Source organism: Pristis pectinata, chromosome 15 (genome assembly GCF_009764475.1).
Source record: "Pristis pectinata isolate sPriPec2 chromosome 15, sPriPec2.1.pri, whole genome shotgun sequence".
NCBI classification, from domain to species: Eukaryota; Metazoa; Chordata; class Chondrichthyes; order Rhinopristiformes; family Pristidae; genus Pristis; species Pristis pectinata.
Window position 1 is genome coordinate 48,732,860 of NC_067419.1, and position 20,443 is coordinate 48,753,302.

Genomic DNA, 20,443 nt, shown 5'->3' on the forward strand with positions numbered 1-20,443 from the left:
ATGTGGGGGAATAGGTAGTGGGGAAATAACCGCAGAGCTGGCATGGTCTCAGCGGGCTGAACGGCCTCCGCCCTGAGCAAATGTGAATCACAAAATATGTTGTGGTTACCACGTGGATGATGGGCCCCGCCCCCACACAGGCCCCGCCCCCGACGCGACCAGCTGGGCCGCTATTGGCTGTTTCGAATGGCGCTGATTTCTGACTGAATGGCGGTTTAGGAATTGGTTCGCGAGAGAGAGAGAGAGAGAGAGAGAGAGTGTCCCGGGACGGTCCGGGATTACAGGAGGGAGGAATAGAGTCGGGACGGTCCAGGATTCCGGGAGAGTTGAGAAGACCCAGGACGGTCCAGGATTCCGGGAGGGAGGAACAGAGCCGGGACGGTCCAGGATTCCGGGAGAGAGGAACAGAGCCGGGACGGTCCAGGATTCCGGGAGAGAGGAACAGAGCCGGGACGGTCCAGGATTCCGGGAGGGAGGAACAGAGCCGGGACGGTCCAGGATTCCGGGAGGGAGGAACAGAGCCGGGACGGTCCAGGATTCCGGGAGGGAGGAACAGAGCCGGGACGGTCCAGGATTCCGGGAGGGAGGAACAGAGCCGGGACGGTCCAGGATTCCGGGAGGGAGGAACAGAGCCGGGACGGTCCAGGATTCCGGGAGGGAGGAACAGAGCCGGGACGGTCCAGGATTCCGGGAGGGAGGAACAGAGCCGGGACGGCAGGTGCCGATCACTCCCGGTGAGACTTTGTTTCTTTCCTGCGCTACAGTCGGATACAATGTGTCCAGGGACGCGAATGCACGGGGCTGGGGAGGGGCTGGGGGACAGGGGTCGCTGGTGGGTCCGCAGTTTAAAGCTCGTCTCCCCATGGCTTCCATTGGCGGAGAGAACTTTCGGGCAGTTGGTTATTGGACCATTATGGTGTTCATCAGGAGGAGGTGGGCGGGGCCAGTTATTTGGGTGTTCCAGCGAAGGATGGGTGGGGTGGGGTGAGGTCACTGGGCCTGGATGGGTGAGGTCACTGGGTCTAGGCCGGGACGGGTGGGGTGGGGTGGGGTCACAGGGGCTGGGATGGGTGGGGGTCTTACCTGCAGCCTGTCACAGCCTCAGGATGTCCTGCGGTTCAAGTCCATTTTGAGTTTATTGCCATGTACACAAGTGTGGTGAGGTACAGGTGCAGTGAAAAACTTGCTTGCAGCAGCAGCATCACAGGTAGGTACAGACAACACACAGAACATAAATTATACATGACAGTGCAAGAGGTGGTCGGTAGTGTTCTGTTGCTGAGGTCGGGTTAGGGTTGTTCAGGTCACTTCAAGAAGTGAATGGTTGAAGGGAAGTGGCTGTTCCTGAACCTGGTGGTGTGGGACTTCAGGCTTCTGTACCTCCTGCCTGATGGTAGATGTTGTCTCCTTGAGGCGGTGCCCCATGTAGATACTACCGATGGTGGGGAGGGCTGTTCCCACGATGGACGGGGCTGTGTCCACTACTCTCTGGAGCCTCATTCCTGTGCGTTGGGATTGCTATACCAGACCATGATACAACAGCCGGTGATGTATTTCAGATAAGATATCTTTATTAGTCACATATACATTGAAACACACAGTGAAATGCATCTTTAGTGTAGAGTGTTCTGGGGACAGCCCGCAAGTGTCGCCATGCTCCTGGCACCAACATAGCATGCCCACAACTTCCTAATCCGTACGTCTTTGGAATGTGGGAGGAAACCAGAGCACCCGGAGGAAACCCACGCAGACACGGGGAGAATGTACAAACTCCTTACGGACAGTAGCCGGAATTAAACCCGGGTCACTGGCGCTGTAAAGCGTTACGCTAACCACTACAGAGTTTTGAGACAAGAAACTACCCTAAATCTTAAGAGAACTTCCAGCACATCACACTTTTCTAACCCATCTGTTCTGAAACCTCTGCCCTGTCTTTGTTAAAGCAGAACTTTCTGGGCCAGGAGGCTGGGGTCTCAGTTACCACTCCAGTAATGGAGCCATTCTCTCCCAGAGCTCCTGAATCACAGCGATGGGTCTCACTATTCTCAGAATAAGAAGTTGGCCGTTCGGGACTGAGATGAGGAGAAACTTCTTCTCGTGGATAGTGCTGAACCTCTGGAACTTCCTACCCCGATGAGCTGTGGACACTTGGGCATTGAGTTACTACAAGACAGATTGACTATTTTGTTTTATATTGGAGGAATCGAGGGATGGGTGGTGGTAGGACAGGGAAATGATCATACAATTCAAATGTTCTAACTGTATCTGCCTCCACCACCACCTCTGGCAGCTCGTTCCAGATATTCACCACCCTCTGTGGAGGAAAAAAAACTTGCCCCTCAAGTTTCTTTTGAATGTCTTCCCTCTCACCTTAGACCTGTGCCATCTAGTTCTAGACTCTCCTACCCTGAGAAAAAGACTTTACCTGCTATATCTATGCCCCTCATAATGTTATACGCCTCTAAATGGTCACCCCTCAGCCTCCTACGTTCCAGTGAGAACAAACCCAGCCTGACCAATCTCTGAGAACCACAGCCCTCCATTCCAGGCAACATCCTGGTGAAGCTCTTCTGCACCCTCTCTTTTGCTACCGCATCCTTCCTGCAGTCTGGCGACCAGAACTGTTGAACGGTAGAGCAAGGTCAAGTGGCTGAATGGCCTCCTCCATTCCTGTTTCTGATGTTCAGGGACAGTGCAGTGGGTGGAGCCACTGCCTGACAGCTCTGGAGACCCGGGTTTGATCCCAACCTCCTGCGCTGTCTGTGGGAGTTTGCACGTTCTCCCTGTGACTGCGTGGGTTCCCCCCAGGTGCTCTGGTTTCCTCCCACATCCCAAAGACGTGTGGGTTGGTGGGTTAATTGGCTGCAAATTGCCCCCTCTTTCCCCCCCCCCAGCGTGTGGGTGAGGGGAAGGATCTGGGGGAGTTGATGGGAATGTGGGAAGAATAAAATGGGTGTTTGAAAATCAGCATGAACTTAATTCAGCACAGATGTGATGGGCTGAAAGGCCTGATCCCATGCTGTACTGTTCTGTGTTGTTGTTATCCACCTGCTGTATTGGTCAGGATCTCCTGGTGTTATTCATGATTTTCTTCTAAAAGACACCTGCCTGAGCAAAGCGATGTGTGAGCCTTTGCCGGGGTGCTTGAAGTTTACTGAAGGCAAAACAGGAGGTGTTGTCTTCAGCCAAGAACTGAGTCAACGCCACGTCTACCTGACAGGGGTCTGTTGCAATCCCACAGGGTGGAATATTGGCAAAGGGTTTGACCAGTGGTTTGTGCACAAGGTGTGCTTTTAAAACAAAATTAACAACACCAAAGTTGATCTGAAGCCTTTTCTCTGCACTGCGGGCACAAGTAAACGCCAAAGGAACGACTTGTAGTGGTGCAACATCTGAAAGTCCCTCACATACAATCGAGTGTTTCAAAATCCTGGTAGTGATGTAAGTTAAAGCGGTTGTAATTTGTGCAGAGCCAAGTCCCACAAACAACTGGGATAAATATTCAAATCATGGGCTCTTTCAGTGGAGTTGATCTGAAAGTTAAGCGCTGGCCAGTACACTGAGATAGTCCTCTTTGAGCTAGGGAGGGAGGTCTCTTCCTCTGACAAGGCAGTAAAGGCCTTGAAGTCATATAGCATGGAAACAGGCCCTTTGGCCCAACTGGTCTATGCTGACCAAGATGCCCCATCCAAGCTAGTCCCATCTTGCCAGCGATTGGCCCATAACCTTCTAAACATTTCCAACTGTCTTTTAAAAGTTGTTATTGTACCTGCCTCAACCACTTCCTCTGGCAGCTCATTCCACATAGATACCACCCTTTGCTTTTTTTAAAAAAAAAAGTTGCCCCTCGAGTTCCTATTAAATCTTTCCCCTCAACTTGTACCTAGCTCTCTAGTTCTTGATTCCCCAACCCTGGGAAAAAGACTGTGCATTCACCTTACCTATGTCCATCATGATTTTATACACCTCTATAAGGTCACCCCTCCATCTCCTACGCTCCAAGGAATAAGGTCCTAGCCTGTCCACCCTCTCCCTTAAGTTAGTACCTTGTCTGTACAACACCTGCAGAATCACTCCCTCTGTACTGCCCTGCCAGTACCTTGAGACTTTGCAGCAGGAACTGCAGGTCAGGCAGCATCTGTGGAGAGAGAAACAGCATTAACGTTTGAAGTAGAAGACTTTCTATCAGAACTTGCGTTGATTGGCTTGTTCTTTGAGCTTGCCTTTGCAGGGTGAGGGGGCGGTGGGAAGAAATACTCTTTATGTTAGATCTTGTTCTATTCAAAGTCAAGGCTGAGTTTGTCATGTGCATAGGTACATATACACACAGGTACAATGATAAACTTACTGCTCTGTTATTGCACCATGGGTGTGGTGTGTTGACAGTTACATGTCCATCAGCCGAGTTTTCAGCTAGCTACACCGCACCCATAACGTCGAGCACAGGAGCCACTGCGAGGTCAGGGTGCTGCCTTTTGGATGTTGCATTGCTGATGGCCTAACTCCTAACCTCCACCCCACCTCGCTGCCTTGGAGTGTTCTTCTCAACGTCCTTTCAAGTTTCTGGCAACGAGGCAGGAGGTGAACAATTTCACTGACTGAGGAGCACCAAAGGAGGAGAAACAGATGCTGTTCACGATGCAGGAGACCAGACATTTCGGCCGGAGTTTCCTCGTCTAATCCACCCTCCAGCACTACCTGCTGTACACAGCCTTTCTGAGTCAACGTCCAAGTATTGTGTGAATTGGGGAGGGTTCCTGCCTCCAGCACCCTTTCAGGCAGTGAGTTTGAGACCTCCCCCCACTTTCCCTTGAGAAAAATTTTCACTCAATCTCCCCAAATCTCTGCCACCTCTGCTAAAGGAAGTAGCCCTTTCTATCTGGTCTATCAAGGCCCCCTCTCAATTAAGTTGCTCTTTGGTCTCTTCTGTTCCATGGTAGTGTAGCGGTTAGCGTAAGGCTATTACAGCGTCAGCGACCCGGGTTCAATTCCGGCTGCTGTCTGTAAGGAGTTTGTACGTGCTCCCTGTGTCTGTGTGGGTTTCATCTGGGTGCTCTGGTTTCCTCCCACATTCCAAAGACGTACGGGTTAGGAAGTTGTGGGCATGCTGTGTTGGCGCTGGAAGCGTGGTGACACTTGTGGGCTGCCCCCAGAACACTACGCAAAAGATGTATTTCACTGTGTGTTTCGATGTACGTGTGACTAATAAATAAATATCTTATGGGGAAAAAAAACTGCCCCCTTTTTCATCCATTCTTTCCTTTTAGCTGAAGGTTATCATTTTTAGCCTCTCCAATGTTCTGGGGAGGGAATTCCAGAGTTTGGGCTTTGGCAGTATATGCAGCTGCTTATAGTGGGACAGTTAAAGCCAGGGAATGTGGGTAGGTCTGAATCTAGGAGGGGAGAGACCATGGAGGGTTCAAGGATTGGAGGAGGGGCAGATGTTGAGGGATGTCAGCCAGTGCGGGCAAAGAGGGAGAGGGACTTGGTGCTAGTTCAGACACCAGTGTTTTGTATATTCTTGGGGTTATGGAATATTGTGGTTGGTACCGGAATTTCAGTTTGGGTATAAGGAGCTGAAAGCCAGGCTGTCACTGGTGGAGCAAGAGAAATTGGGAATGCCTGGTAAACTGGAAGTAGAAGAGCAGAGAGATTGGAGTTATAGGGATTAGTGAGTCACATGGGGCGGAGAGCTGAGAATTCAATGCTGGAACTCAACCCAGAGGAAATTCTGATCTCAGTTTTATTCTGTGTGGAAATATTCAGTCACTTAAAGCTGGTTCACCGTGTGTTTGTGTGTGTTACAGTTTTAAGTTGTTCTCCTTTACAGCCAAGTCTTTAAAGGTAAAAATATATAGAAAAAGGAACTTGAACATTCCAGTGATTACTCAGACCAGAAGTGACTCACATTTTTGGTGAACAGAACAACAAGCTTGCTTGTACACCCTGCCTGCATCACAAAGAGCATGTCTGTGCAACAGACCATTGGCTGGAATCCAGCAAAAATCAGTGTGCACACTGTTAGCTGTCTCTAGTCATGTTCTTGCCTCTGGTCAGAAGATTATGGGTTGAAATCCCATAATCAGAGAGTTGAACACCAAATCCAGAGTGATGCTCCTGGTATAATACGCAGAGGTGACTTGGTCTCGGTGAGGGAGTGCCACACTGTAGGAGGTGATGCCTTTACCATACTGTGGTAAATGGAGGTTGCATTTGCCCTCTTGGGTGGGCACAATATCCTTGCATTATTTCGAAGAGGAGCAGTGTTCTCTAGGTAAGGACACCGGATACCTCGGGATGGGAAAGGTACAGGGATACTGGCCTAATGTGGGCATATGGGAATGGTGTAGAGAGTCATCATGAGTTCAGCCATGTTTCTGTGCTATACAACTGACTCTGACGAGGTTTATCCATCAGTCCATGTCATTAGATCAGAGTAACTGTCAACTACTCACTGCTGTGTGTGGGAGCTTCCTCTGCGCAATTAGCTGCCATGTTTCCTGCAAAGGTGAATGGACTTTATTGGCTGATGAGCTCGGGGATGTTCTGAGGTAATCAAAGGAAGACTGTAAAAGCAAGTGCTTGGTACCATGTGGCAGAGGTGCACCCTCAGGATGAGGGTAATTGTGGGCAGGTTCAGGATGAAGTGGTTGAGGTATTGACAAAGTGGTGCCAGTTTTCCAAAGCAGTTGGTGTATTGAAAGACAAGACGACACCCAGGTCTACATAAACCATTACGTCTGTTTCCCATGCTCCTTGATCATAGAAATGGTCTGCCTTACACCTGCTGTTCAGTCTCAGTCCAATCCAATCCAGGTATAAGGGGGATGCCAGGGGTAAGTATTCTACACAGAGTGGTGGGTGTGTGGAATGCACTACTGGCAGAGGTTGTGGGGGCAGATACATTAGGGACATTTAAGAGACTCTTGGATAGCCACGAATGATAGAGAAATGGAGGGCTATGTGGGAAGGAAGGGTTAGATAGATCTTAGAGCAGGATAAAATGTCGGCGCAACATCGTGGGCCAAAGGGCCTGTACTGTGCTATTATGTTCTCGTTCAATCCATCAGCTGATCTTGGTTTAGGGTAAGCGTGGCAACCTGTGCTAGGCTGTGTGTAAACTTCTCCCTGTTGGAAATCCAGGTTTACTCTGAGTTGGGTGGTGTACAGTGTCTCCATTGTTAGTTTAACCTTTCTCATGAGGAGCTCCAGAAACTTTGTTGTATCAGTGACTAGTGAGTTTGAGTGACTGAGGGGAACTCAGTTTTTATCTCAGGTTAGCTGGTGAAATGTTATAGGGAGTGTTTGGCACCAGGGACGTGCTGTGTTCTGGTGAGCAGCACTCAGTCTCCAGTCATGGGGTAATACAGCATGGAGACTTGGGAGAGTTGCTGCAGGGTCAATACTTGACTCTTGATCAATATCAGTCAGAAATTGTGGTTATCTAGTTGCTATTTCTGGGATCTTGCTGTGTGCAAACTATCTCACACATACAGCAAATGTGACAGCATTTTAATGGTACCTCATTGGTTGATCGTGCTGGATGTCCTGAGTTAGTACTCTCTGTTTTTCTCTTTGTATTCAGTCCATTGTTTTTACAAAAAATTATTCCAGCAAAATTGAGTGAGACACTTCTGCACCCTCTCCAAAGCCACGTCCTTCCTGTAGTGTGGTGACCAATACTGCACACATTACTCCAAACATAGCCTAACCAAATTTCACACAGCTGCAACGTAACTTGCCAGCTTCTATACTCAATGCCCTGACTGATGAAGGCAAACATGATGTTACACCTTCTGTACCACCCTATCCACTTGTGTTGCTGCTTTCAGGGAGCTATGGACTTGCACCCCAAGATCCCTCTGTACAATTACAAACGAGAGGTCCCAACACTGATGCTTGCGGAACACCACTGGCTGCGGACCTCTTGTCAGTAAAGAAACACCCCTCCACCACTACCCTCTGTCTTTTATGATCGAGCCCATCTTGAATATCATGAGGGACTTTGTCACATACTTTGGTAAAGTCCATGTAGACCACATCCACTGCCCTACACCTATAACTCATCTTTGTCACTGTCATTAAAAGAAACTCGGTCAAATTTGAGACATGACCTCCCCCACTCAAAGCCATGCTGACTAATGCAAATGTCCGAGCTTTTCCAGATGTGTGTAAATCCTGTCCCCAAGAATCTTCTCCAATAATTTCTCTACCACTGACGTAAGGCTCACCAATTTATAATTTCCTGGCTTGTCCCTGTTGCCCTTCTTAAACAAAGGAATAACATTGGCTATTCTCCACTTCTCTGGGACCTTACCTGTGGCTGAAGAGGATGCAAAGATCTCTGTCAAGGTCCCAGCAATCTCCTCCCTTTGTTCCTTCAGTATCCTGGGATAGATGCCATCAGGCCCTGGGATGTATCCACCTTAATGTTTATCAAGATGCCCAACACAACACCCTCTCTAGTATCGACATGCCCTAGAATATCAACACACCCCTCCATGATCTCACTGCCATTCACATCCTTCTTGGTAAATACCAATGCCAAGTTCTTGTTAAGGACCTCGTCCACATCCTCTGGCTCTACACATAAATCCCCTCCTTTATCCTCGAGTGGATTTACTCCTTCCCTAGCCAGCCTCTTGCTCTTAATATGTGTACAAACTGCTACCTCCTTAATCCTACTTCCTACTTGTCCTCCTTTGGCCGTCCTGATTTCTTGTTTAAGATCTATCCTGCTTCCTTTAGATTCCTCAAGAGCCTTGGCTGATTTCAGCTTCCTAAACCTTGCAAATGCTGGACTTCAGCAGGCAGGGCATTGAATATAGAAGTTGGGAGGTAATGTTGTGATTGGACAAGATGTTGATGAGGTGACACTTGGAGTACTGAGTTCAGTTTTTGCCACCCTGTTATAGGAAATGTCTTTAAATTGGAAGTGGTGCAAAAAAGACTTACGAGGATGTTGCCAGGACTCGAGGGACTGAGTTATAGGGAGAGGTTGGCCAGGCTGGGTCTTTACTCCTTGGAGTGTAGGAGACTGAGGGGTGATCTTGTAGAGGTGCATAAAATCATGAGGGGCATAGATAGGGTGAGCAGTCTTTTTTCCCAGGTTGAGGAATCGAAAACTAGAGGACATAGTTTTAAGGTCAGAGGCAAAAGGTTTTAATAAGAACCTGAGGGGCAACTTTTTTTTTCCCCCACACGTGGTGGGTGGTAGATATATGGAACCAGCTGCCAGAGGAAGTGGGTGAGGCAGGTACAGCAGATACATTTAAGAAGTATGTGGACAGGTATATGGATGACAAGAGTTTGGAGGGATGTGGGCCAAGTGCCGGGAAATGGGATTCGTTTGAATATACATCTTGGTTGGCATGGACACGGATGGACCAAAGGGCCTTTTTCCATGCCGTGACTCTGTGACTCAGCTGGCCCTGTCGGATGTGGATTTGCCCTCAAACAGCTGCCCTTAATCTACTTTCTTCAGTTCCTGCCTAATATGTTGTAACTAACCTCAGCAGCAATAGAGGGCAGTTGAGGAATAATGTTTTCACCTTGGGGTCTTCGTTTCAGTGCGTGAGAGAGCTGATGACATGCAGGATTTGTTGGGTGAACCTCGCGTTGTGTAGAATGTTTCAGCAGTGGGTGGTGAGGGAGTCAGCTTCCCATTGGCTGTGCAGATCTGACCACCTCTGATTCTCATCAACCCACTGTTGGCCTCATCAAACGATTTCTCATCCTCTGTATCTCCACGAAGTTTCTTAATTCTCTGCATTGGCACATTAATTGCCTGATAAAATGTGAACGTTAAGCCCAGTGATTAACTGAAGGAAACAGAATGATTATTGTTACTGATAGCTACTCAACTTCTGACCCAGAGCATGAATGCTTAAAGCTCATAGTTGGAGCTTCTCAAACTGGCAAATTTCACTGTCTCCCCACTCTCCCTCCCTTGTTGTCATGCGCAAACAGTTTGCCCACTCCTCCTCTGATCCTCATTCTAGATCTGAGGTAGGTGGGCCCTTGCTCCTGTTGACTGGAGCCCTTGATGCTCTTTGTGCCCCTGCTCTGCTGCCTGGCAATGAGAATTGGGGCAGTTTTGCCCAGTCGAAGGGAATGGGTGGGGAAAGTCTGACGGGTCCGTTGGGAGATGTTCGTCCAGCAAGCCACGCCCTAGTGTGCTAATGGACCGGATGTTGACTGGTAATGGGGGAGTGTTATGAAGAACCATTCATTATTAATGAGGGAGTGTTCTGGTCACAAGATGCTGCAGTTTTCATGGTTTTAACAGCAGCAGAGTCTCTGCGGGGTTACTGTGCCTTGCGTACGTGTTGTGCTTTAATGTTTTGCTCATGATGGGTGTTGTTGCTGCCTCTCTGTGCCCAGGAACAGAACCGTGCACTTGGCTTTCTGCTCACGGGCAGAGGGATTCGTGCCTGGGTTCTCGCGGGGCTGCCGTCCGCTCTGCTGAGACCCCCGACTCGGGGCCCCCCCCATCCTTCTCCTTGAGGCTCCACTAGACACCAAGAGCACAGCGCTGCCTCGCTTGTGCTGAGACAAAGTGCTCCTTGTGCTCCTCTTGATGCAGGAGAGGGGGAATTTTTTGGCTGTCGACTTCCTGGTGAGGGCAGCCCAGAGCTTGGTCTGAGTCCCACTAGCTTGGTTCTGGTTTCTGGACTGTTAAAGTTGCCTTTCTGACCAGTTCCCTCTTTACACTTTGCATATGTAAATATGTGGAAATATCGTGGTAAGTGTAACTCAGGGTTTTAAATTTCAGGAGAGGTTTTCAGCAGAAGATCTGCCAGTTCAGGAGATGGTGCCTGGTTTAAGAAATCCCTTGTGAAGACGTCAGCCTCTCTGGTACGTACTGTGGCCCGTCTCTGGTTGTGCATCCTATCCACTTGGCTATTGCCCAGTCAAGCTTGTTCACTCTGGAGCTCTCGTTCCCTCGGTTGTGTCTATCTGTCTCTTACTCTCACTGCCCCCCACCCCCTCTCTCAAACACTGTCGGCCTCTGACTGTCTGGCTCTCTGTCTCAATTGTGTCCCTGTTAGGCACAGTAGTGTAGCGGTTAGTGTAACGCTTTACAGTGCCAGTGACCCAGGTTCAAATCCGGCCACTCTCTGTAAGGAGTTTGTACATTCTCCCCGTGTCTGTGTTGGTTTCCTCTGGGTGCCCTGGTTTCCACCCACATTCCAAAGATGTACCGGTTAGGAATTTGTGGTCATGCTATGTCGGCGCCGGAAACGTGGTGACACTTGCGGGCTGCCCCCAGAACACTCTACCCAAGAGATGTATTTCACTGTGTGTTTCGATGTACATGTGACTAATAAAGAAATCTTATCTGTTAATGTAGTCCTAGCTCTCCGAAGCAGCTCTCTCGTTAGTCCCCACCAACTCTCAACAATTCCCTTTTAACAGCTCCTGTGAATCCGCTTCCATTGCCCGTTCAGGCAGCGACTGAACTTGCCGTGTGAAAACCTTTCTCTCCCTTTCAGATTTAACCTAGCCTGAAATCTCTGACCTGCTGGTTTGTGTGTGGGGAAGAGGACACAGCTTAAACCATTTTCACTTAAAGGTGTTGTTTTCAAATCTCTCCATGGTCCTGCCCCTCCCGATCTGTACGCTGTGGAAGCATAGAAAATGGGAGCAGGAGTAGGGCCTTCGAGGGTGCTCCATCGTTCAACGCATTGTTGGCTGATCATCCATCTCGATACCATATTCCCAAATCCCCTTCATGACTAGAAATCTACTTCCTCAAAAAAATTGTTTTGACCCTCACCCCTTCTGTGGTCGAGAATTCCACAGGTTCAGTGAAGAAACCTCCCTCTCTCGGGATGTCCTACTTCAAATGGTGACCCCCAAACCCCAGTTTGAGAGCTTCCCCAGCCAGGAGAACCCCCCCTGCATCCAACCTGTCAAGCCCTGTCAGTATTTTGTACATTTCAATGAGACCCCCTCTCACCTTCTGAACTTGAGTGGCTACAGGACCAGTCCAGTAATCTCTCCTTGTACAGCAGTCCTGTCATCCAGGCGTCAGTCTGTGAGCCTTCACTGCACTCCCGCTGTGGCAAGTATGGAGAACATTGAGTCCCCTTGGGAGTACCCATGGAAGGAGTGGACCACCTCCCAACCTACCCTCCTCCTGTCACATCAGCCACCCCAGAACCCCCCAAGCTCAAATGGAACCAAGCCACCCTTGACCTAAAGAGAGGACCCTAAAATTTATGTTGATATAGATTAATAAGGCAGTTGCTAAAGGGAGTGTGGATTTTATTAGTTGGCCCAAAAATAATAACTCTGCCACCAGTGCCTTTCTGATCTCGTTTGTTTTAACTTTCAGGAAGAGCCATCGCAGCAGGACCAATGGCTTTGCAGAAAGGTCTCAGGGTAACGTCACTTTCATTATTGTTGGTTTATTCTTTTCTTTGTCTGGTGAAATGTAAAGTACCTTGAGTGGAATTGTCAACTTTTAAGTTGGGTAAATTGGTTTATTATTGTCACATGTACCAAGGTACAGTGAAGAACTTTGTTTTACATGCCATCCATACAGATCATTTCACCACATCAGTGCATTGAGGTAGTACAAAGGAAAGTAATAACAGAATGCAGAATAAAATATTAAAGTTACAGAGAAAGTGCAGGCAGACAATAAGGTGCAAGGCCATAACAAAGTAAATTTTGAGGTCGACAGTCCATCCTATCGTACTACGGAACCTTTCAATATGCTTATTACAGTGGGATAGAAGCTGTCCTTGAGCCTGGTTGTACTTGCTTTCAGGCTTTTGTATCCTCTGCCTGATGGGAGAGGGGAGAAGAGAGAATGTCCGGGGTGGGTGGGGTCTTTGATTGCGCTGGCTGCTTTACTGAGGCAGCAAAAAGTGTGGACAGAGTCCATGGAGGGGAGGCTGGTTTCCACGATGCGCTGGGCTGTGTCCACAATTCTCTGCAATTTCTTGAGGTCCCAGGCAGAGCAGTTGCCATGCCAAGCCATGATGCATCCAGATAGGATGCTTTCTATGGTGTTTCAATAAAAATTGGTGAGGGTCGATGGGGACATGCCAGATTTCTTTAGTGTCCTGAGGAAGTAGAGGCGCTGGTGAGCTTTGTTGGCCGTGGCATCTACGGTTGGACCAGGACAGGCTATTGGTGATGTTCACTCCTCAGGACTTGAAGCTCTCAACCTCTGCACTGTTGATGTAGACAGATGTACGTGTACTGCTCCCCCTTCCTGGTCGGGGTATTTTCTTGTAATTATCATTGCCATATCTAACATCTTTGTAAATAATCATCTTGTACAAGCACTGAGAAGAAATGCATTCTCTAGGCCAGTCACTGCCTGTAAAGGTTTGTGGTGTGAGTTCCATTCTCTGGATATGTGTGGGCTACACCCAAAACCTGGATATCCCATCCAAATGTTGACTAACGTGTGTGTCCAGAAGTCTCCAGTTCTCAGCCTTCCACAGATACTTTGCAGCTGCTCCTAGTGCCAGCACTCTTGCCTCCTGAGTCCAAGGGTTGTGAGTTCGAGTCCCATACCAGATAGCCACAGCCTATCCAGCACAGAGCGGCACATTGTTGTTGGAGATGCTGTCGTTGGTACCTAGACCCCACCTACCTACTCGAGTGAGTGGTGAAGGTCCCACAGGAATGTTTGACGTGTCAAGTGTTAAGGAGCCGACCAATAGCATTTAGACAGATAATCCAGCTGTTCGTCTTGTTGCTGTGTGGGATCTTGCTGTGTGCAGACTGAGTGTTGCAGTGCCAACACTTCACAAGGTGAAGAGTTTGGGATGTCCTGGAGTCTGGAAGGGTGTCATGGAAACGTAGGTCTCCGTGTTGGTCCATGAGACTGGGATAGCCCTTGGGCATGAGCTGCCCTTCCCATACAAAGGTTGTTTTAGTCCCCGTCATGTGTAACTGGCTGTAAACCAGGATCGTGCCTGGGGAAATGTGGATCTGGCTTCATTGCTGGAACTTGGAACATGAGCGGCAGGGGACTGCAGGAGGTGAGGGGGGGAACCACCGGTGACTGTAATGAATGAGGGAATTCCTTCACAGAACAAATGGGTTTTAGAACACAACATAGAACACTACAGTGCAGTACAGGCCCTTCGGCCCACAATGTTGTGCCAACACTTTATCCTGCTCTAAGATCTATCTGACCTTTCCCTCCCACATAGCCCTCCATTTCTCTATCATTCATGTGTCTATCTAAGTCTCTTAAATGTCCCTAATGTACCTGCCCCCACAACCTCTGCCGGCAGCGCATTCCACGCACCCACCGCTCTGTGTTTTTAAAAAAAAAATTACCCCTGACATCCCCCTTCTACCTTCCTCCAGTCACCTTAAAAAATTATGTCCCCTTGTGTTAGTCATTGTCACCCTGGGAAAAAGTCTCTGACTGTCCACTCGATCTATGCCTCTTATCTGTGGGGCTGGAGTGTGTCTGATCAGCATGGGATGTTGGTGGGAGGGAGGGGGTGGAGGAAGTTGGTTTTGATATAGTAAAAGGAACTCAACAGCCCTATGGAAGGTGCAGGATGGATTTGCAGGAGGATACGTGGTCTCTCAGCCATTGAGGAGATGCAAGAGACCGCAGATGCTGGAATCTGGAGCAACACACAAAATGCTGGAGGAACTCAGCAGGTCAGGCAGCATCTGTGGAGGGAAATGGACAGTTGACATTGAGTCAAGACCCTTCATCTGGACTGATGAAGGGTCCAGATGAAAGGTCTTGACTCAATGTCAACTGTCCATTTCCCTCCACAGATGCTGCCTGACCCACTGAGTTCCTCTGACATCTTGTGTTGCTCTCAGATATCAAGCTGGATTGAGTCCATGGCTGTTGTCTAACTGCTTGTTTGTACTGACGTGGCTTTCGAATCATGAATGGACTTGATATCAAGAGTTCCAGGTTGTAGGGAAGACCAGGGCCAGGGGTGAGGGTTGCTGACGGGACTAACGTAAAAAATAGTAGCAGCAGGAGACCATTCAGCCCCTCATGTCTGCTGGGCCAGTAAATAGGATCACGGATGACCTTTAACCAAGGTTAACTCCCCTCTGCAGTGAGTGGCGAGACTGGCGCTCACTCCAACAGTGGTCGAGGTGTATAACACGAGGAGGAGAGCTGATAGGGGAGTGAGGATGGTGGGAGGAGATGCCTGTGGTGCATTAACACCAGTGGAGAGCAGCTGGTGTAGGTGGGCAGTTCCTGGGCTGTGTATTCTGTGTAGGTTCAGGAAGGGGTCCCAGCCCAAGGGCTTACTAGAGAGCTGGTTGGTGTTTACACATTCCTTCCGAGCTAGGATGGGACTTGACAATGTGCCGCGCAGAAGTGTCTTGGTACTGAGAGGGACTTGAGAAGGCTGAGGTTGAGCTCGGGTTTCCCTCACTGCCCTAGGACAAGGAGGGGAATGGGTAATGGGTTAACAGTGGACTGGTGTTGGGAATCATCTGACTGCGGAAACGCCTGCATTGTCACAGAGCTCCACTGGTGTTCTTCTGGGATGTGAACCCACAACCCCCACCCCCAGATCCACTGGCGTTAGCCCCATGCTGCATACAGTTGTAGAGGCCATTTGGCCCATCGAGCCTGTAGAAGCTCTTCCTGTCAGCCCCACTCCCTCACTTTCTCCTGCAACTTTTCCTCTGAATTTAAATTCCAGTTTCCTTAAAACTCCTTTTGAGCTTGGATCCGTCTCAAGCAGTGAATCCAAATGGGCACCAGTCCTTTAGAAGAATACGTTTCTTTCTTGCCGTTTCTTGATGGATTCAGTCCACGGCCTCTGGTTATCGACCCTTTCTGTCATTAAAACCCTCTGATTTTGAACATCAGCCCCCTGTCAACTGTCTCCGTTCCAAAGAGAGTGTCTCTAGTCTATCCGGTTTGATTTTCCTGATTCCTGGGATAACCTGGTTTCTGGTAGCTGTCTTGCCCACACCCAGTCACCTCCTGGATTGTGTTTTGCCAGGTTACAGACTCTGGTTTCTCCCTGTCAACCATGGATTCACTTAAGTGCCGGCCAGTACTCACTGGGTTATACTTTTGCCTCTGAGTCTTTTTTTTGCCCTATTTATTTTGTAATTTATGTTATTTTTGTCCTTGCACTGTACTACTGCCACAGAGCAACAGACTTCATGACATGCAAGTCAGTGATGATGAACTGGATTCTGATTCAGGTTACAGGTTCAAGTCCCGCTCCAGACACTCCTCCACAACATTCAGGTGGACCCTGGTGTACAGTACTGAGGGAGCCCTGTACTGTCTGAGGTTCCATCTTTCTTTGAAATGTGAAACTGACTTCTCTGTGAAAGACCCTGTCGAGCTACTTTGGGGAGTTTCCCCAGGTCCTGGCCAATGTTTGTCTGGTACCTAAAAATAAATTATAGTCATTATCCTATTGCTGTTGGTGGGATCTTGCGGTGTACGAATTTGCTGACACTTGGCCCTTGTTCAGCCAGTGACTGGGTTGGCAAATAAAAACAAGCTACTGAAAACACTCTGCAGGCCACACGGAGCAAAGAGGAAGAGTTGATGTCTCAGGTTGAAGACCCTTTTGATAGAACGGTTTCTCCCTCCACAGATGCTCCCTGACCTGCTGAGTGTTTCCACCATTGTTTTAATTTCCAATTTCCGGCCCCTGCTGTATTTAATGTGCACTTTGCGAATAAATTAATTGTAAAGCTCCGTATAATCTTGGATTTCCCCCTCTCCCCGCAGATGTGGTTTGGTGATGAGCCTTTGTGCTCAAGGAGTCCTTTGACTCCCAGGCACGGGCCAGGGCTTGCAGACGTCTCCCAGTACGACCAATGGCTGGCTGTGCGACACGAGGCTACGCTGGTGCCGATGCAGGAGGACCTGTCCATCTGGCTGAGTGGGCTGCTCGGTGAGGTTTGCTGCTTGTCCATGTCGCTAGACCAGTCATGTTGTTAATTAAGGTGCATTTTTAACCCGTGACCATGCGACGTTCCGATCACTATCATAAAATTCTAGAACATATAGCACAGGAACGAGTCCTTTCTGCCCACCTGCTCCATGCTGACCGTGATCCCACCTACGCTATCCCATTTACCTGCATTAGGCCCATATCCCTCCTAAACACTTCCTATCCACAAACCTGTCCAAACACCTTTTAAACGTTGCAATTGTATCTGCCTCCACCACCTCCTTTGGTAACTGGTTCCAGATATTCACCACCCTCTGTGTGGAAAAACTTGCCTCTCAGATCTCGGAATTTCTCCTCTCTCACCTTAAACCTGTGACCTCTTTCTAGACTCCCTGCCCTCGGGGGGGGGAAAAGATTCTGACGATCTACACCCCTCATAATTTTATAAACCTCTGCAAGGTCACCCCTCAGCCTCCTACGTTCCAGTGAGAACAGACCCAGCCTGTCCAATCTCTCCTTATAAGACAGCCCTCCATCCAGGCAATGTCCTGGTGACTGTCAATGGACAGTGTGGCCCAAGGCTGTGAACAGACCAGCCCGTTAATCTCAGACTGCACACTTTAAATGTTCTTTGTTTGAACCTTATCCAAGGATAAGTTTGACTCTTATCTCATTGGTTTGTAGACTGCACTGTACACCATCAGCTCTTTACTAACCCTCTGTACTGAGGATGTCATGTGACCTCTGACCCTCCCCAGTGGACTTCTAGCGAATTGTCCTTCTGTTTCAGCTTTGCTATTTAGTACATATATTTGTCCTGAATTGTTTCATCTGTTGGGTGGAATGTGGTTATACAGTCATAAAGCACAGAAACAGGCCCTTCAGCCCATCGTGTCCATGCTGACCATCATACCCATCTATGCTATTCCCATTTACCAGCACCTGTTGTGTAACCTCCATGCCTTGGGGATCCAAGTCTCTACTGAAGTCATCACTAAGGACCTTCACCATCTGGCACATGCCCTCTTCTCATTACTACCATCGGAGAGGAGGTACGGGAGCCTGAAGACCCACACTCAATGTTTCAGGAACAGCTTCTTCCCCTCTGCCATCATATTTCTGAATGGTCCATGAACACTACCTCATTTTTCTTCTTTTGCACCATTTATTTATTTTTGTAACAGTAATTTTTACATTTTTGTCTTGCACTGTACTGCTGCCACAAAACAACAAATTTCACGACATACGCCAGTGATAATAAACCTGATTCTAACTTCACCCTTTCAGGCTGTGAATTCAGATTCTAATCACCCGCTATGTAAAAGAAAATCTTCCCTGGAACCCCTCTAAACCTCTTCCCTCTTCCAGTAAACGTGTCCTGTAGCATTGGGAACTGCTGTCATAGGGAGAAATCTCGTACAATCTACCCTGCCCGTGTCCCTGATCATTTTGTACGCCTGGATACATCTTGGATTTGGGGACATGATCAGATGATCGATCACACCTTTGCATTTGAATGCAGACCATTTAAACCAGTAAATGGTGTTGAACTAATTCAGCCACTGACTCCATTCGTGCTGTAGGAAGGGAGTTGAGAGCGGAGAACTTCATGGAGGAACTGGACAACGGTGTGGTGCTGTGCAAACTCATCGCTCTTCTCCAAAAGAAAGTGAAGGAATTTGGGAATCTGGAGAACGAGGAGGTGAGTCCCAGTCTCGGCCCTAGAGTTATAACCTACCTGTTGCGATGTAATGGGCAGGTGTTGGGTAATGACACGTACCCAAGGTGGGTGTTGGATTAGTTCAAGTTTATTGTCATAGGCATACATGCACAGGGTATAAGCCATAAAAATTAGCTTTCTGCAGCAGCAGCACAGTACATTATGTTATGAGGACAAACATAAGTTAATATAAACTTAGATTATACATAGCTTACACGTGTTCAAAATAAACATAATGACACTAGTGCAAGATTGAGAGAGAAATGTATGTAGTCGAAGGTAGTGTTGGGGGTTTTTAGGTGGGTTCAGGAACCTGACGGCAGTGGGGAAGAAGCCGTTGTTGAACCTTGAGGTGTGGGTCTTCAGGATCCTGTACCTCCTGCCTGATGGCAGCATCGAGAAGTGGGCATGGCCTGGATGGTGGGGGTTCCTGATGATGGATGTCACCTTCCTGAGACATCGCCTCCTGTAGATGTCCTCGTTGGGGAGAGCTGTACCCATGGTGGAACTGGCTGAGTCCACCACTCTCCATAGCCTCCTGTGTTCCTCTGCATCGGAGTTTCTGATCCCATGTTGCATAACGACAGGTTCACAAGTGATACTTTGGAAGCCGATATTGCAAAACTTGCAAATAGCATAAAATGAAATGCGTCTTGTAGCCAATATTTATCCTTCAAAAATGTTATACGGTTGCTATAACATTGCTGCTTCTAGAAGCTTGCTGTGCACACATTGGCCACTAAAGTTCCTGAATACAGCAGCAGCTCAACTCTGTAGAGCTAAACTTTCTGCTTTGACCACAGATTGGAAAATTCTGCCCAACTCGTGCTGGGTAAGTTTCACAGAATGGCAGTAATTTAAGATTTATTGAATGTGTTTATTATTGTCACATGTACTGATGTACAGTGAAAGAACTATTTTGCATGCCATGCATACAGATCAATTCATTACACAGTGCATTGAGGTAGTACAAGGGAAAACAATAACAGAATGCAGAATAAAGTGTTACAGTTACAGAGAAAGTGCAGTGCAGGCAGACAATAAGGTGCAAGGCCACATCGAGGTAGATTGTGAGGTCAAGAGTCCGTCTTATCGTACTAGGGGACCATTCAATAGTCTTATAACAGCGGGATAGAAGCTGTCCTTGAGCCTGGTGGTACGTGCTTTCAGGCTTTTGTATCTTCTGCCTGGTGGGAGGGGGGAGAAGAGAGAATGTCCAGGGTGGGTGGGGTCTTCGATTATGCTGCTCGCTTTACCAAGGCAGCGAGAAGTTGCACAGCAGATCTCCATCCAATTCGTCTGTCCTAATGTCACTTTCCAGCTCAGGGTTAAAACCATGTAGGCTGCAGTTCAGATTTCTGATGAAAGAGAAATCATTTGCATCATCCACATTTAAAGCCATCCACAGATCAGTGTATCAGAAAACAATAGCTACTTCTGTTTCTATTTTAAAAAGTATGACTGGTATAAAAGAGCAGTAGAGAAACAAAGGACTGCAGATGCTGGAATTTAGATGAAAAACACGACGCTGTAGGAACTCAGCAGACCAGGCAGCATCCGTGGAGAAAAGCAGTTGGTCAATGGTTCGAGTCAAGACCCTTCCTCAGGACTGAAGATAGGAAAAGGGGAAGCCCAATATATGGGGGAGGGAGGGGGGGAAGCAGAGCAGTGATGGGTGGACAAAAGAGGGCAGGCAGGTGGGCACAAGCAGTATCCTGCCATGGTTTTATTAATGTTGACAATGGGTTTATCACCACCAAAAATAGGACTTTTAACATGTTCTATTCTGTTTATTTCAAATCAAAAAGGCATCCTCTTCTTTCTCGGTGATTTTTGC

The 20,443-nt window shown here is 48.3% G+C and overlaps 1 protein-coding gene across 2 annotated transcripts in view; it reads left to right on the forward strand.

Moving 5' to 3' along the window:
- Positions 1–216: 216 nt before the first annotated feature.
- Positions 217–20,443, forward strand: part of gas2l3 (growth arrest-specific 2 like 3) — a 39,075-nt gene continuing 18,848 nt past the window's right edge. For both annotated transcript variants that reach the window (XM_052030178.1, XM_052030179.1), the window contains exons 1-5: positions 217–734; positions 10,775–10,857; positions 12,341–12,387; positions 16,721–16,886; positions 18,470–18,588. In XM_052030178.1, coding sequence (XP_051886138.1) covers positions 12,364–12,387; positions 16,721–16,886; positions 18,470–18,588 — 309 coding nt within the window. In that variant the 5' untranslated portion in view covers positions 217–734; positions 10,775–10,857; positions 12,341–12,363. The remainder of the gene's footprint in view (positions 735–10,774; positions 10,858–12,340; positions 12,388–16,720; positions 16,887–18,469; positions 18,589–20,443) is intronic.